The sequence below is a fragment of the Populus nigra genome, chromosome 1 (assembly GCF_951802175.1).
Source record: "Populus nigra chromosome 1, ddPopNigr1.1, whole genome shotgun sequence".
In the NCBI taxonomy this organism is placed as follows: Eukaryota; Viridiplantae; Streptophyta; class Magnoliopsida; order Malpighiales; family Salicaceae; genus Populus; species Populus nigra.
Window position 1 is genome coordinate 40,547,373 of NC_084852.1, and position 18,820 is coordinate 40,566,192.

The 18,820-nt window shown below is 32.4% G+C and overlaps 2 protein-coding genes across 2 annotated transcripts; one reads left to right on the top strand and one right to left on the bottom strand.

Annotated features, from left to right (window-relative positions):
• Nucleotides 1-1,527: 1,527 nt before the first annotated feature.
• On the top strand, nucleotides 1,528-3,933 carry LOC133681536 (ATP-dependent Clp protease ATP-binding subunit CLPT2, chloroplastic-like). Its single transcript, XM_062104603.1, has 5 exons — nucleotides 1,528-1,854; nucleotides 1,945-1,986; nucleotides 2,089-2,198; nucleotides 2,309-2,488; nucleotides 3,548-3,933. The coding sequence occupies exons 1-5, from the start codon at nucleotides 1,628-1,630 to the stop codon at nucleotides 3,706-3,708; spliced, it is 720 nt and encodes a 239-aa protein (XP_061960587.1). The 5' UTR covers nucleotides 1,528-1,627; the 3' UTR covers nucleotides 3,709-3,933.
• A 41-nt stretch (nucleotides 3,934-3,974) lies between these two features.
• On the bottom strand, nucleotides 3,975-5,869 carry LOC133681527 (protein DETOXIFICATION 56). Its single transcript, XM_062104592.1, has one exon. It carries the CDS (start codon nucleotides 5,807-5,809, stop codon nucleotides 4,283-4,285), a length of 1,527 nt encoding a protein of 508 aa, XP_061960576.1. The 5' UTR covers nucleotides 5,810-5,869; the 3' UTR covers nucleotides 3,975-4,282.
• Nucleotides 5,870-18,820: the final 12,951 nt, after the last annotated feature.

Here is an 18,820-nt window from a genome sequence, read left to right on the forward strand (position 1 = left end):
CTACAAACTAAAAAAAAATAGGGTAAACTTCCCTGTTTTTTTTAATAATATCCTGACATTTAATTGATACTTGATTTTGTGTGAATATTTATTTTTGTTATCATATAATTAAATAAAAATAATTAAAAAAATAAAGCTAATAAACTCATTGAAGTCTAGGACCTGAGTTGCGGGTTTTGCAAATGAAATCGCGAAACTCAAATTAATCTAATATATCGTTGTCTCAATATTACAAAAAAAAGTCTTTTTAATATTTTTTTCTTATGAATTTTGAAGCAAGTCCCTCTCTTTTCCCTCATTTTTTTGTCTTTTTTTTAGTTTGGTTATTTTATTTATTTATAATATCTCGGTATTTAGTTGGTGTTTGATTTTGTAAATATCTATTTTTGTTATCATTTAGCTAAGTAAAAAATAGTTTAAACACAATTACTAGACCTAATAGAGTCTGACCCAGATAATGAGTTTGATAAGTTAAGCCACAGAACCTGAGTTGGTCTAATATGTTATTATATTAATATTTTAAAAAAGATGTCATCTTAATTTTTTTAAGTCAAACCATGTTTTTATTGGTCATTCAAATTGGGTTTAGACCTATCACGTCGAGGTAGCTCCCGTGTGGTTTAATTAAAACTCTGGCTAGGTAGGGGGGTAAGTAGAGAGATTTAAAGGTTGACTAGTTAAGCCATATCTAATAATAATGTCAAAGAGTTCCATGCGGTCTCAATATTTGTTTTACTTTCAAATTGTTTTTTGATCCTATTTAAAATGTAGCGCAAGCTTATTATCCCCAATTTTTTTTTCCTTTTTCATTTTGGATTTTTTTTCTCAATTTTGTTTTATTTTTCAGTTCTTTCTTTTATAATATTTTGGCACTTGGTTAATGCTCGATTTCAAGAGTGTTTATTTTTATTATCATATAATTAAGTAAAAAATAGATTTTTTAATATAATGAAGTCATTGTCCCGGATTACTAGTTTAGCAGTTAAATAACAAAGCCTCAATAAATTTAATATGTCGCTGTATTAATATTAAAAAATATTATATTGATTTTTTTAAATATAAACCATATTTTTACCGGTCATTCATATTATTTCTTAACCCATTAAACTTACTAAGTCACGTCAAAACATCCCACAAGGATTAATAAAAATATAGGCTAGCAAGAAGGTTGGAAAAAAAATTTTAAATTAATTTATTAGGCTGGGTTTAGAAATAATATCAAAGAATTTTATTCAGCGTGAATATTTTCATGCTTAATTTTTTTTTATTCAACCTCCAATGTAACGTTGACAAGGAAACTAGTAAAATCTAAATATGCATTTAATTTTTTTAAAAAATGCCAACAATGTTTTTTCTTAGTAGAATTGGGCCACAATAAGGAAACTAGTAAAATCTAAATATGCATTCTGGTTCAAAAGAATGGGCTCGTAGTGGTTTGATTTTGCATATCTGAAATGCAAAGGTTCGAAAAGCCTCCATGTTTGTCCAACTTAATTACAGTCTCAAATGTAGACGACGTCGTCGAAGTACATTGCCTTTTTTCCCCTATCCACCTTCTATCAGAAGTCCAAGAAAACCCAAACAGAGAGTTTGAGAAAGAGGTAGGGCGTGTGTTGTCTTACAGAAAATGGCAGCAATTTGTTTCACAAAGCTTCCAAATCCATCATCGACAACAGCCCAACAAGCGCTCAATCGTCAACGGCACCACCACATAACACAACCCAATTCTCTAATAGTACCTCCTCACTCTCTTAATTCCTTCACTTCATTACCATTTTCACGCAAAATCTTAACCACCCGCTTGTCCACCCACCTCCCCATCTCCGCCACTGTCCTCTCCAGCCTCCCTACTGCGTATTTTTTCCATTTAATTCCTCTCTCTCCTTTTTCGTTTTCTTTTCTTTTATATTTAGTCGACTAAATTGCAATTTCAGGTTTTTTCAGGAAGCCAGAGAGATTTGGTTCTTCCGGTGAGAAAGTTCCCAAGTGAGTCTATGAATTAATGATTGAATATATTTTAGTTAGTGGGTTTGCTGGGATTAAGGTAAATCTGATGTTTTCTTTTTGGTGGTGTGAGTGGAAATATAGGTGGTCATGGAAGGCTATAAAGGCATTTACTATGGCTGAATTGGAAGCTAGGAAGCTCAAGTTTGCAACTACTGGCACTGAGGCTCTTCTTTTGGGTATCTTGATTGAAGGTGCTTTTTTTTTTTAAAAAAATATTTTCTTATTCATTTGCATCGTTAATTTTGAGCCACTAGCCACTTGCTGTTTTGTTGTTATATTAATGTTCTTCTTTGAATCATAGGGACTAGTGTAGCTGCGAAATACCTGTGGGCAAATGGAATCACTGTTTTCAAAGTACGTGAAGAAACTATCAAGGTGCTTGGCAAGGCTGACATGTACTATTTCCCTCCTGAGAGGCCTCCCTTGACTGATGATGCTCAAAAGGTCCTCGATTGGGCTCTTGATCATAAACTAAAATCTGGTAAGTCCTGATAATTTGCTGTTTTTGGTTGGTTTTTGTTCAATATGAAATATTATATCAATGAATGTCTTTTCAATGCAATCCTTAGTTTTTGTAGGATGCCATGGAAACTCAGTTGCTAGTATAAAGAACATGCAAACAAAATTTCTCTGAAGGGTGCGCATATTAGCCAAGCTAATGAATTTGTGAGAACTAGTCTCTGAAATTTGTGATCCACATGCTGTTATCACACTTGTATAATGTGTGATTGACTGTTGCCTGTGCTCCTTGATTTGATGACATCCTTAAAAGCAGTGGCTTGTAAACTTCATGGTTAACAAATCTAATTTATGCTTTCTGCCTTTTTAGGGCCCTAGTTTTGTAAGTCTTTATATTTGAGATCTCCAATGCAACTTTCCTAATACCATTGCCCAAGACTTCACCGAGACTCGTGATGTTTGCAGCAGCTGCCAAAGATATTTTGTAGTATGTTTATGGTGCTGAAAGGAAAGAGATGTCATGCACAAATGTGTAAATTGTCTTTGTTCCAATATTTTGCTGTTTGGTTGCCCCTTCTACAAGTTCTGGATTTTGACTTTGAGTCTGACTATCGTGTGATATGCTAAGAAACTTGGAAATCTATATGATTCTCTAATCGCAACAAATACATGGCTTTTGTTATTAGAATCCGCTCATCTAACACCCCAATATATCTTTGTAGGTTTGGGATGTTATATGGATTTCTTCCCTGTTACATATAATCAATATACTATTTTACATTTATTCTTGAGTGCAGTTCTTCCTATATTGGAAGAACTGCACTGTTCTGAAAAATTTTCACATTCTCCGAGTTCCTGGTTGAGCTCTATTATACCTACTTGGCTTTGTCTTTTTGCTTGTCCAAATTTTTGTCCCTGGCAGATGTAACAAGGCATCATGTTGGTGTGTGTTTTATTTCCTGCTTTTTCTTGAATCAAACTTTGCTGGGAACTATTATCCAAAATAGAGGGAGACAAATAGCTGTTGCACCATGCAGAAAGCTTTTAATTTTTTTTCATCGATGTATCTTTGAATTTACAGGTGATAGTGGTGGGGAAGTTACAACAAGTGATCTGCTTCTAGGCATTTGGTCAGAGGTGGAATGCCCCGGCCACAAGATACTGGCTGTCCTTGGCTTTAATGATGAGAAAGCTAAAGAACTGGAGGCTTCAAGTTCTGGACCTGGGTTTATAGATGGATGATACCTTCAATGTTCATGATGTCCATCGATGCAATTTTTGTAACTGGACATGGCAGTTTGAGCCTTTTGACTGAAATTGAAAACCCCATAATTTATGGATATGCACAAAAGAGTCGTTTCAGTAACTAACAAAAGTTGGCATCTTATCCTTAGTGAGCTTTGCAAGTTGTATTTTGCACAGATATGTTCATTGAATGTTGGAAACAAGGAGTTCTTTTGTATTGAATCTTGTATATGTTCGACTTTCATCTTTTGCTTCAGAAACCTTCTTACGACCCATTTCATGATTGGATGAAACTATCTGAAGACAGAATCGTAAATGGCTGGCCATATAAGAACTGAAGCTACCAGGAATTGAAATTTGGAGTGATTCATGAACAGTGAATTGATGAAATGATGCCTTTGAATTACCGAAAGGCTTGAAAATGGATAGGAATCCTGAATTTTAAAAGTTCCATTAGGGAGTTGTCTCAAATGAGTTTGGTTTTGCTGTAATTTTTCCTTAAGAGAGTTGTGTCAGGAAGTCCAGCATTTATGGGAGTGTTAGAAACGAGACAACCGTTTTCTAGTCATTCTCATGCTTCAGCACCATCCACTGTTTCCGTGGTTCGGTGATTCACGCGTTCTTTAACGTCCACTTCTTGCACGTCACAGGACGCCAGTTTTTGTGCCTTTTCAGTTTCTACTTCCCAATCAATCCTCACAACAGATACTACCAACAAAATCAAGCACGCGACCAATCCAATCAAGAAACCTACCAACAACCCACCGAGCCCTAGTGCTGCTTTGAAGGCTAAGAGTACTGCCACTGGTAAGGCTAGGAAGTAGAACCCACCAAGATTGGCATACATGCCCAACCATGGCCGAGCTGTTCCCCGGACGATGCCTCCACAAACTGCTAAAGGAAAATTTACTACTTCAATCAAAGCCATTAGCAACATCATCTTCTTTACACCTTTTATGATTCCCTGATCATGGCTAAACAGAGACCCCCAAACACCTCGGACTCCTACCATCACCAAGGCACCAATGCAACCTGAAATGGTGCTTGCTCCTAGAGACACATATGCTGACTGGTAAGCACGACCTGCTTGATTTGCACCAAGCTCATTCGACACACGAGTGGAAGCACAAGTTGCTAGTGATAGCATCACAGAGAAAAGCAAGTAGTCAAAGTTTAGCACAATTGCTATCACCCCAACTGCTTGCTTGGCATTTGGTAGTCGTCCGGTAAGCAAGATCAAGATCTCCCAGCACCACCATTCAAGGCAGGTGGTAAGGCAACATGGTGCACAAAGTTTTAGCAACCTGAGCCAGTCATGAACGCCCTGGTCTAACCACCCTCCCTCCTTCCAATTCCCTCCCTTCCTGTTTTCCATCATCAACACGTATGAAGCAAGTAAAATCACGACCATAAGATCGGTTATCCATATTGCCATAGACACCCCTTCAAGACCCTTGGCTTTTGCAAGCAAGATGTTGATCGGGATGTGAAAAGCTAGGCCCAAAGCTGAGCTAAACATTATAGGAACTGTTACACTTTGTGAGCTCAAGTAGACTTTAAGAGGACATAACAAACAGGTGATTATTAAGTCAGGGAAGAGATAGAAAAGGTAGTTCTTTGCAACACGCGAAACGTCTTCTTGTTGGCCACAATGGATTAGAATTTTGTCCACGTTAAGCCACAAGAAAGATATAGGCAGGGTTGCTAATAGCAACAAGAATGTTACCATGAGGAGGGTCTTGTGTAGCAGCATGAAATTCTTAGCCCCATGAGCTTGACCACAGAGAGGTTCCATGGCAGCGGATAGCCCATTCAAGACAGAAAAGCCAGTGACGTTAGCAAAAGTGAACCCAAGAGTGCCGCTAACCAACTGGAGCTCTCCAAGCCTGCCTAAAAAAACAGTTGTGATAGCTGTTTTGGAAAACCATGTCAAATTCATTGCCAACAAGGGCAGAGTTATACCTCGTTGTGTTTTTATTTCCTGAAGAATAATTTGCATAAGATTTGCCGGCCATATTCGGGTGGTAAGTGAAGATATTGGTGGAGGTTGAGAGGTTTTGCCAATAGGGCTCTCTTCAGATTTTGATGGTGGAGACATGATGGTCGGGCAAAATGGATTGGTCGGCTTATACCAAATATACAATTTCCTTGACGAGAGAAGTAGTTTTGTGCTCTTTAAATAAGATGGTGGAGACATGATGGTTGGGCAAAATGGATTGGTGTGCTTATACCAAATATATAATTTTCTTGACGAGAGAAGTATTTTTGTGCTCTTTAAATAAGATGGATAGATATTTTCTTAGAGCGTGGTTTTCGTGAAGCTTCTGGTGTCTAAAGGAGGAACAAGATGAAGCTTTTTATAAAGACCAATCAAGGAAGAGACAATGGGTGGTGGATTCTTAGTAGTGTGTGATGAGAATGCAAAGCCAAATCATGCTTACAGATTTCCTTTCAGACATGTAAGATAATGTTTTCAATTTGGTGTTCATGAAAAAGCTATAATGGCTAAGAGGATTGCTGATTGCGCTTGTACTGTGTAACTGCCAAATGAATTCCCTCCTAAGCTAGCTGACAAAAAAAATCTAGTAACTGGCCTGTAAGTTGATTTTACTTGCCAATCATGCCTTAAAAACTTGGATATGTTCATCAAGCTTTTTAATTAGTACTGTAATCAACGGTAATTTTGACTCGAGACCTACTCCTCCTGCCTTGGATAGAATGATATCATTAGATCAAGGATGAATTTCGCTTAGCAATTCACTTCTACAATTGCAATGAATGGAAAAGAATATATATATAAAGAGATTTTGAAGAAGTTAAATAATTTATTTGGACACAATTCTTAGTCATATCATTAAATAAAGCTAAAATTTTAACAACATGCTTTACGTACAAGAATCAACTAGTTGTCAGTTGAGATCATTTTCATATCTAAATTTAGCTCATAAGATGTTAATGGATATTTTTCTAATTACTTTAAGATTTCTTTCTTAGTTAGGTTTTATTTGCTTTAGGTTTCTATACCTAGGTGGATTTTAGTTCTTATTTAAACAATATTATGTTATTTTTTCAGTAGAGATTCCATATTATTTAGAATTTACAAAATAATTTTTCTCTATAATTTAGAGTTGTAACATAGGGCTTGATAAATCCTGATTTTCCATCTTTTGCTATACATTATGTCACACATTATCATTGTGTATGATGTGTTTTGGTCCTGGTTAGGGAGAAATTGTCTCAGAAAAAAAATAAATCCCATATGTCCCTACTGCTTAACAAATAAACTAAAAAAGTTTGGGCTTTTACCGTCCATTCCACATTCATCCTCTCAGAATTTACTATTCATAACATTGTTTATTATGGAAATTTAGTTCTAGGTCCCTCAAGTTTTGATCCATTTTATTTTGGTGATCAAACTTTATTTCCTATCAATTCAGTCCTTACAAGGTTTTTCTTTCCATTTTTATTGAGTTTTTTTTATTCTTTTCATCTTGCATGTTATTGTGTATCCGCGATATCAGGGTGTGTTCCAAGGTTAAATAACAAGTTAATTTTTCATGAGAAAAATTATGGTTGTAAAAACCAAAATTGAAAGATCAAGGATCAAAATTGATATTAGTCAAGATTTAACAATCTTTTTCTCATGTGAACCGTTTAAAAGATGCATAAATCTACACTTTAATCTTTTAATTTGTACATGTTTAAAATTTGGTCCCTTTTATTTTGTTTTTAAACTTTATTTTTTTATGTATAAGTCTTTGAAACCTATGAGAGTAGTGAGAAAATATATGGAAAATTCAAAAAGAAAAATATCTCAATTAACCAAATTATAGCCATCAATAGCTTTTATTTTGTGTTATTGAATTCGACTTTGAAAGAGAAACTCAGTGGAGGAGGTTTTCACATTCAATGATGTTGAAAAAGTAAATTAGAGCTTAGAAAGTTATTTTCTTAATTTTATTTGATTTTAAGTTTTTAAAACAATTAAAATATGTTTTGTTGTTAGAAATAAAGATATAGAGGTCAAAGAGATGTTTTCTAAAGTTTTTGAGTGAAAAAGAGGTCAAAATTTGAGTTTTTTAGTCCAAAATTTTGAATTTTATTTTGTCCAAGCAAGCAACACATCACCCATTTATTTATTTTTAATTTAAGATACATAAGTGTCGTTCACCCTTTAAGAAAAAAAGATGTGCAGGCATGTGCTAACATATAGGCCAAGCACGCAGATCTATTTTTCCAGCCCATGCACATCTAGCCCTTCAAATTTTTTATCTCATTATTTTTTTCATTTAGTATTTTATAATTACATCAAACAATAACTAAATTTATTTTAATGATGTTTAAATTATCCAATTAGTTTTAAATAATATTAACAATTATATTTTGAATAAATATATATGAACCTAACATGCATGATTTTCTAAATGGAAATGAAATGCATATATTTTTTAAAATTTTTATTTTTATCAAGTTTATTATTATTATTATATTTTTAAATACATTCACACCAAAATTATTGATTTTATTATTTTCTTACTAAAACTTGCTTTTAAGATTATGATTGGTTTTTGTTTAAGAAACTATACTTATGATTAAAAAAATATTAAAAAAGGAGCACGTTATTAAAGGAAAGAGGTTTTTGACTAAAGATATATTTTTGTATCCTTATTTTAAATTAGTAAGTTTTTTTTATTGATTTTAATTACTTGCAGTTTCTATACAATAAACAGCATAGATAAAAAAAAAAGTTAAAAAATACATTAATAACAAAAAGACAATTTACACTAATAACTACATTTCTTTTTACAGAGTTTAAACTAATCATTTTCTTACAAAATCCATTTTTATTGTTATATATTTCAATAAAAAAATAAAAAAATCCTATATCATATCATAAAATCAAATATCTTTATCTTTTAGCTCTTTGCTTTAGTAGTTGACAATTTTTTTTTTATAATTTATTAATTCATATGATTTTCAATTTATTTTATTGAAGATACACATCGATTTTTTAATTCTTAATTAAATTTTTTATGATATTAAAAAGAATTTCAAAATGTATACACATTCTTCTTTTGTATTAAAATTAATTATTATTATTTTTTAAATTTTAGCTAATTTGTGCTAAAAAAATGGTAAATATCTTTATCGATCAAGCTTCAAAATCCGAATGGGCAAGTTAAAAAAAGAGAGTGAATTTAATTGAAAGGTCCGAGAAATAATGCTGTGGTCCTCAATGATATTTCGGGTTGAGGTGGCTAAATGGGTTGCAAGGTTTTGAACTACGAGGAATCAAAAGAAACTTTCTGGGCAAGCATTTCTTTCAATTACTTAAAAGGCAATAACAATTTTGTGTTTTATATTTAGGTCCTGTTTACTAAAAAGTAGTTTTTTTTTGAAAAATAAATTTCAGGAAAGTAATTTATTTTTTAATATTTGATAGTATAATGAAAAATAAGTTGGAAAATATTTTCCAGTGTTTGGTTATGTCATGAAAAATAAATTGAAAAATAACTTATTAATGTTTTATTTTTTCAAGTTTATTAAAATCACGAGGAACAAATCTTACAAATTAAAAAGTTGAATGAGAATGAAATTAAATTTTTTTTTATAAATTATCTTAAATAAAATAAATAATAATCAAAATAATAGAGATCAATCTAACAAATAAAAAAATTAAAAGATGAAGAAATTAAAATAATAATAATTACCATTTCATAAATTATTTCAAATAAAATAAATGTTTTTCATTGACCAACTTTTCTAATGACAAACAAATACAGGAAAGTTTGAAAAATAGTTTTCAGGAAACCACTTTTCATCAAACAAACACCCCCTTAATCCTTTTCTTTTACCAAGAGCATCTAGCTCTTGTCTATTTTCAGATATAAAATAAGTCTCGCATGCTGTTGCTGACAGATGAAATTTTAAAAAATCCAATTAATTTAAGAGTAAAATTTATATTTTAAATAATTGGTTAAGTTTTTGGTTCTATAAATCTGTTTTATTTTTTCTAATCAAGGTGGTTGGTGTCTGATACCTACCAAAAAAGATGAATTTAAAGACTTTCTAATAGTTAAGTCCATGATGTTTTGACAGAAAATACAATAATATTGCAGGTAAATACTCTAGAAATAAATATACAGTATATAATGGAGATTTCGAATCTCGTTTAAAGGATTCATGATCTATTTATAGTACATAAGCTTTTTATGGAGAGGAGAAACTAAAATGTAATATTACATTGATAGTAAAGAGAGAAAATATCACTGATATAAGTATTAACGTGGATGAAAACATGATGAGCTCTTAAAAATTTTTTACACATTATCTTTTACATAACATTAATATTAATGGAAATATGGTGAGTCTTTACGAGGCTTTTATACACTTAATAGATGTAGAAAAAGTAAGATTCAATATGTAAATATGCCCAAAAGAGATAAGTCCATCCCTTAACTAAGCTCAAGAAAAAATAAATTATTCTTTGACAGAGCCCAGAAAAGACTGAATTATTTTCTTAATTGAGCTCAAAAGAGTTTTTTTAAAAGGTTTTTTTGTGCCTTTCATTTTAGTTTCATCACTAACTTAACAATCTCATGCACCATTGGCCACTTAGGGTAATATCTCACATTACCAAATTCATTTTCTGATTATAGTCGAAAATACCTTGATTTTCCATGGAAAAGAGAAATGGAGAATGGAGGCGCATCGTTTGATCATAATTGTTGTCTTACCAAATTTGGCACTAATAAATTCTTGAGTAGCAAGCCCTGGACAAACAAAATCTCTCGAAGTACTCCCATTTCTTTTCTTTTCTTTTTTATATGGCAGGCAAAACCAAAAAAAACTACAAAGAAATTCACCATGCTTACATATAAACATGAAACTCCCTAATTATTTTGAAATATTATAATATTTTGAAATTATTTAAATAACCATTATACACTTATTTATTTATTATATGTATGTCTCCTATATTTTTAATATAACCTCTTGAATACATGATTTTTTATTCAGTTTTTTTATCTTTTCTTCCTAATATAAGTTTCCTATATAAATTTTTTCATTTTCCTTATTATACTCCATTTTCCTTTTTCAAGAACTCAATACCAAATTAATCTTGTTTTTCCTATAAAACATATTCAATACACCTTTTTTTTTCCGCCAATCAAAAGAGTTTTTTAGGCAAACCTCAAAAATACTACTCAACTATACATATCTTCTCAATGTTATCATCAAGTAATTTTTACTATCAATTTGACCCTTAATTTTTTTAAAATTCTCAATTATGAACTTCCATCCATTTTTAACGTTTTTCTTCCATATTTTCATCCAAATTGTATTTGCTTTTATAAAACAAACGACATTATTTTATTGGAAACTTAATGTTTTATATTGAGCATTCATACAAATTAATTGAAAAATCAAAATAGTTTAATGGTAAAACTGATACAAAAATAGTTTGGATGCAAAATTGATAATATCCCAATGATTTGGTGCTATATTTGATGTTTGCTCAACGTATAAGAACCTTTGATTTTAAACGTATATCAAAACTACATATAAAAATGTTTTTTCTTCTTATTCACATAATTTATAGATTATGGATTATAATTTTTATAGTCAATCCAATAAATAACAAAAACAAGACTACAATATTGTTAGACAAAAATGGCTTCTATGTTTTTTTTTTATAATATTATCTAGCTATTAAAAATAAAATATTTTATGCTATGAATGTTGAACTTTTTGCATGAATACAATTCATAATTCATAAATCATTAATATAGCGATTCTTAGCAAAACTTGATAATGCATAATATGTAATGAAATGCATTTGTATAAAATTTAGTGCGCGCATGTGTACATGTAACACTATTCTTTATCATCCATAATCTTTTTTATGTAGTTAAAAGAAACATATATGATAGTTATTTTCTTAGACATGTCCAAGAAAAGATGATGAGCATGCCAAAGAATGATGACCATTTCCTTGAATGTGTCTAAGAAAGGATGATGGGTGTGTCAAAAGAGGATGAACATTTTTTTGGGCAAGCTCAAGGGAAGATGGTGAGCGTGTCAAGAAAAGATGATTATTACCTTAATATATCAAGGGAGGAAATGGTCATTCACTAAGGCGTGTCTACGAGAGGAGGCACATTCTCTTGGACATGCTTGGGGCCAAGCCAAATCATGTCTAGGTCTGGCTAGCACCAGACTCAATGTGCCCAGGGCTTGTCACATTGCTAAGCCTAATTATAACTAGGTCTAGCTAGTGCCAGACCCATCATGCTTGGGGCTTGGCATACTACTAAGCCTAGAGGTTTGGTTTGCGTCAGACCTAGTGTGTATTCATTGGGACATGTTTATTTTTCTGAAAATTTATATTAGTAAAAAATCGTGTGTGTGTATTGAACAATGAGTGATCGAATTTCCGTTCTTAGAACTGACCGTGTTAGGTTATATAATCGTTCGAGTAAAACTTTGAAATTTTGAAAGAGTTCCGACAACTGGTTGCCCATATGTAATAATTAGATTCACAAGCTATCCAAAAATAAAACTTGAATACATTACCTTTCCGTATGCTAGAACAACTCTTAACCACGTAATTATCAGTAGTTTGTCAATGCAATCTTGATCTGTCACATAATGCACCACATCACATCAAGAAGGGGCATTATCAATCATTTTCCTGAAAAAGGAAAAGGCATCTGGTTTTCGGCATTTCCATTTCATAGAAAAAGGTAGCTGCTACCACTACACTCACTGATGAGTTTGATGCGTGGGATCAGTCCAAACACAGTACCGTTTCCTTTTTTCTTGTTCTTTACCAATGCTTAAGGCCCTCTATTATCAATCAGTATCCTAAATTTCCAGAACTACATGGAGCTGAAGTCTCATGGAAGATTGTCCCCTTATACAAAACTTGTAATATGCTACCACGTTTGCAGGTTTTATAAAACAAATTTATGTTGTTACCTTTTCTTGAGTAAGTTGGCCTGATTCCAAAAATGAAAAAGGAAAATTGGCCTTCACCTCTCCATATTTTCATCTATTTGCAAGATTTGCATGGACAGTAATTTGCAAGATCAAAATCAGAAAGGATAATCTTACGAGGGCCGGAACCTACATGAAATATTCCACTTGATTTGGAGATTAGCTGAATTCAAGACTTTATCATCACTTAAAACTAATTATCAGTTCTTTCCCATACTGATGGGAATACTCTCATGTTAATTTAAATCTGTTACATAATCAAGTTAGAAGTCATATTCCAACCTATTTATGCAGGGTATAAAGTTTTATAGGCTAGTCCATACTACAACAGAAAGATTTCCCCTCATAGTATAAGAATATACAATCTGCTATGAAATTTCATTATCATGACATTTCTCAATTAGTATAAGAGAGAGCTTATGTTAATGCTTGATTTTTTTCAACAAATATCGTATTGGGATTCCCTTCTGTACTCATTTTCTTCTCTTCTTTCTGAAGTAAAAGGGTAATAATAGGCTCCAATGTCAGATAGAACCATGACCCTAAAGTGCTGAAAAACTTTGGTTTAGGTACTTGTCACATACTCACATAGCCAATAAATCAAATCAAATCCAACGATTTCCATCCTCTTGTTTCACTGGTACAAAATCATCATATATCAATTCATTTTTTTTTAATGAATACAAGGATTGTTTCTACCACATGCTTCCCTAACCTTCTAGCTAGCCCATTCAATACATCAACTTCTTCCAAAAAAAAGAAAAGTAAACTAGTTTTTGGTATTTGTAGGGCCTTGCTGCACATACACTTCACGATCAAGTTGACCACCTACTAAAATTTAACCACGGCACATGCATCTCCACCAAAATTTTTTCATTTCCAAGAACCCCGTCCATCCTTCTTCTTTTCATTTCTTATTAACAATCATTTCCATATATGCAAATCTCACTATAACTACCAACACCTTTCCTCGCTTCTCCTCCCCACCATTACTACACTACAACTATACCCCCATCCCATCCCACCTCTCCATCTCGCTTCTCTCTATTAGTCATGTCCAAATGTTATGAATTTTACCTATAGTAATTAAGAAAGTGGGGTGAAAGTTTTCTTCATCAATTTAAAGTCCTTATTGGCAATTGCTAAGAGGTGTAATAAGAAAAGAGACTTCAAGGCAATATCACTACATTCTTCAAACTTTGCAGCCATGAAACAACACTGGTTTTTAAGGCTTGACCAGGGATTGGTAGTAAGGGTTTCGGGAAAGTGGTGGTTCTCTTAGTTTTTCCTATGGTGGGAAGATCGGTGAAAGGAAATAAGAATAATTTGTGACAGTAGCAGGTTACTTCGAGAGAGAACCTGGGCCTCCAAGCTAGCTCAGTATTTGATGAATGATTTTTGATGTCCCATTGAATGAGTAGAAGTACATATTTATAACTGAAGATTTCCACTAATTAGCCTTACACTAAGTAGTATAGGAAATACACTGTTGAATCTTAGGACATAAATATAGAAAATTATGTTGCTTATATCTTTGATCATGTGTAGGGAGTTACACGGTTAATATTGTATACAATCTTAATTATATAAATAGAGAAGATGACTAATATAATTGGGGTTATAGTGTTAAATTTTATATGCAACATTAATTATATAAATAGAGAATATAATTAATACAATTGTTGAACATCCTAAACACTTCTTATATCTAACTTGGTATCAGAGCTAATAATTTTTTTTTTCAAATCCTATTATATATGGATCCTAATCAAGACATTCCATCTGCTATTGACTCTGCTGCTGCCAGGTTTGTTGTGCCAATCCTAACCTCTATTCTGCTCCCGAGTCCTTCTTCTTCTTCGATTATCCCACAGCTAATAGCCTCTACACCAGCGCTTTATTCCTCTTCCATTCTAACATCAGGTTCTTTGCCATCCTCTGCATTAGCGTTTTATTCATCTCCTCAGTCTGCTGGTGAGTTCCTGACCGCTCCTTTTGTTGTTGATTTACATCCTTCTGCTCCTAGTTCTCACATCAATTCGGTGGTTTCTTTATCCCACACACAACAGGTTATTTATTTAAAACTATCTCATAACAACTACTTGTATCGAAGGATGTAGATAAAACCGTATCACATAGGCCAAGGTGTTTACTTCTTTGTTGATGGTTCTCTACTGTTCCCTCCCTCTCATATTATATCATCATCTTTGGTTGTTCTTGTCCCCAACCCAACGTTTATGTCTTGGAAACAACAAGACCATCCTATTGTAAGTGCTCTTTTATCCTCTTTGTCTACTTAAATCTTACACTTGGTTGTCGATATGGCAGACTCTTGAGAAAGCTCTTGCATCTCCACCGAATTCTCGCATTATACAGCTTCACAAGTCTTTCCAAGACCTAAGACAGTGTGATGACCCAATCAATGTCTATTTATAGAAGGCCAAATCTCTCTTTGATGAAGTTGTTGCTGCTGGACGACCAATTGCGTTGGAGGACTTCAATCTCTATATCTTCAGGGGTCTGCGTGGAGAATTCAAAGACTTGGTTACTAGCCTCTCCACCAAAGTTCAGCCTCTTACTTACACTGAGTTGCATAGCCATCTACTCACTCATGAATATCTCAATAAGAGTTCTCTTGCTGGCACCACTGTTACAGTAACCCTGCTGCCTACCTCATCCAGCAAGTGTATTTCCTATAATATTAAGCAACTAACGACAGGAATTTCTGCTAAACTATGGCAACAAATAAAATGGCTAAAGCAAGAGCAACTCACGTGTACCCTCGTGTTAACAGGTGACCAATACCCACTTCCTCATTTGAGAGAGTAAGGTGTTCAATAGTAGTACTAGTGTGGCTAACTCAAGGGAAGGCCACGTAACAGCTTCTAATCAGCTAGTAATAGTTCAAACTCATTCACGCCAATGGTGACGGAAAAATATCGTCAATTCGAGAAGTGAATTAGTGATCGTTTGGGGCACAAAAAAATGTGCAGCCAAGAAAGAAGCTGAGAAGTTGATTAGAGACTTGGATTCAAATGGGGATAGATCTGTTGACTTGGATGAATTTATGGAAGCTATAATTGAATGTGGCAGCAAGGAAGGTGAACTTATGGATGCTTTTCTTAAAAAATATTTATAAGAAATAGATTTTTATATGTAAAATAAATAAAAATCAAGTCTTCATAAATAAAAAAACAAAACAGGTTATTTTAACTTATACAAAACCAAAATTTAAAGCACAATTATATATATTAGATATATCAGTACAAAAAACAAAAACTATTTCATTAATTAAACGATTTTTTATCAATGCTTGCGCTGCGACCATACCAAACATTATGGGTTGCTCCAATTTAGAATTTTGGCATGTCCAAAGTCATTCCGTCCAACAACAATATAGCATTCAAATCTCCTTCAGTTACTTTTACCTGTCCTCTGTTAACTTACCCTATGAAGAATGAAGGATGGGTTGCAAAAGTGAAGTAATGTTATCTATTTCAAATCACTCAAATCATCCTCAATGAGTTGATATTATTCGCAAACTCATTTCAGATGAATACTCTTGGACGAGTGAGTTACTCATTGGATTATTCTGAAATGGAAATGGGGAAAACAAAGAAAAAGAAAGAAAGGGAAAAAAAAAAAAAAGGAGAAATCGAATTTGTCCTAAAGATCCTGATTCCCATTGGGCCCATTGGCTGCAGAGTGCAATCTTGGTGATCTCGTTAAAGAGACAAGATCTTTATTGGGCTAGGAAGAAAACTGGTCTGCCCCACTACATCTTGATAATCTCTCCAGAAAACAAAAACAACTGTGATATTTGTTATCATTATCATTATTATAAACCACATCTGCACATTCCTCTATTTCTTGAAATAATGTTTTGACTTTTAGCGTTTGTCACCCTCGTTGAAGATCCGTTTGGTTAGATGTTGGAAAAAAGAAAGAAAAACTCGTAATTTTATTACGATGAAGATCCTATACATGCGAACTCAAAGTTAAGGAATCCATGTATGTACATATCGGTTTAGATAACTCCTTTTATCATATACAGTGACTACCTACTTTCCAAATTCTAACTTTGGTTTAGCACCACTAGAAAAATGAATTACACCACTCAATATTCCGTCAATAGAAAGTTGTTTATTTATTGGTAAAATCTTTCTGATGGATTTATCAACAAAACCATATCATTGACTACGATCGTGTCAGTAATTTTATTTTTATTAATAATTTCATCATTGATTTAATAACCGAGACCGATATAATATTATTATCGATGATAAAAATATGCGATGACCAATATCTAATGGTATATTGATCAGTAAATATTAACAACGAACTTTCAATAGATAATCCGTTGGTAACATATCACATCTTTCTAATGGATACCCGACATAATCATCAGCAATCACTTTCTATCGGTGATTTCGTCGGTCTATATCAAAACACTTAACAACTCTATGTAATGTAATTCTTCAAGGAAAATTAAGATGTTGTACTGGTAAAGTTTTATACATGCTGATGATTCTGTCAGTGGTGTACTAATTTGTTTTTTTTAATGCTATCAAAACAATTTGATATTAAACAACATTAAACAATAAATTTAGCTTGAAGAATACATTTGATATTATTAATTTAATAGTAAAAATCAATTACAATGTTTATAGATATTGTTAAATCATTTTATACAATTTGTATTCCTCTAAAATCATCAATCTAGCTATGTTTCAAGCATATCCATCATGAAATTGTAGATTATTAAGTCATTCATAGACAATAAATTGTGCTTTTTTTTTAATCTAAGGAAAATATATCCATGGGTTTTGCCACACATACCCCATCATTAAGCAACTCCTCCATAATCTGACGGTCACAAAACAAAATTATATTCATTCTAGCTTTTATGTTGTCATTTATTTTCTCTTTGACATCCATTACCATGTTAAAAATATTTTCAAACATATTCTTCTCAATATGCATGACATCTAAATTACGGCGGAAGACATTAGTCATCCAATAAGGAAAGCTCCCAAAAAAGACCATGCTTTACTCAATTATGAATTATACCAAAATCAAGAAACTTTTGCTTACCAGATTAATAACTAAATACAATTTATATTGCGAGACTATATCATACAATTCTTCACCTAACAGTACCAAAGGTGCAACATCCTTTTCAACTTTACCTTCCAAGAAGTCTGTTCAGTTTTTTTTATATCAATGATGACTTGGCATGAATCCTGGTGGAAATAAAAAAGCTTTATCATTATTCATTAAGGTAAAGACCTTGTTGTTTTCCATGCAATATGGATATGCTAATTTGTGGCAAAGCATACGGGAGGGGCTGTTGTTTTGATTTGTATTTTAAGAAAAAAAAGGAAGAAGAAGAGGGGGAAAATAGAGCTGATGTCGGTTTTAACACTTTTAAATTTACTAATAAAATTTTCAAGAGAATATTGCGACGGAAAATACGATTGATAAATCTGTTAGAAAATAATAATGTGTCATATTACTGATGAAATCATCGATATAATATTTTTTTAATTATTTTATTGTGTCGATGATTACATCTTTAATTACCGACAAACTTTTTTTCATCAGTAATTATATTAGAAATCATCGACATAAATATTTCATTGCAATTATAATCAAACATTACTGATGAAAAATATTTTATCGTTCCTATTTTTTGATCGTGTAATAATTGGGATTAAACCACAATAATTTTCATAGCTTAAATAGTTCTTATTAACACATCATAAGCAGGGGCAGCTTATTATTAAATTTTTTTGCAGTTTAAGGAAATCAGGTTAAAGATATTATTTACAACTAATGATCGCAAAAGAAGATTGATGGTACGAACATTCTTTAACATATATACTAGCTAACTAGTGGTCATTAATTAAACTCCAATAAGTTAATTATTTTAGTTCCATAGGAAATAGAACACTTAATTATATAAAATCATAGGGGTTTAGATTTTATATGCAATTGTACAATGTGGGTATTATAAATGTGCTCATCAATTGAGATAAATCTATTCCACAAAGATTGGAGGTAGTACTCTTGATCATGTCTAAATAATTATAACATATATATATATATA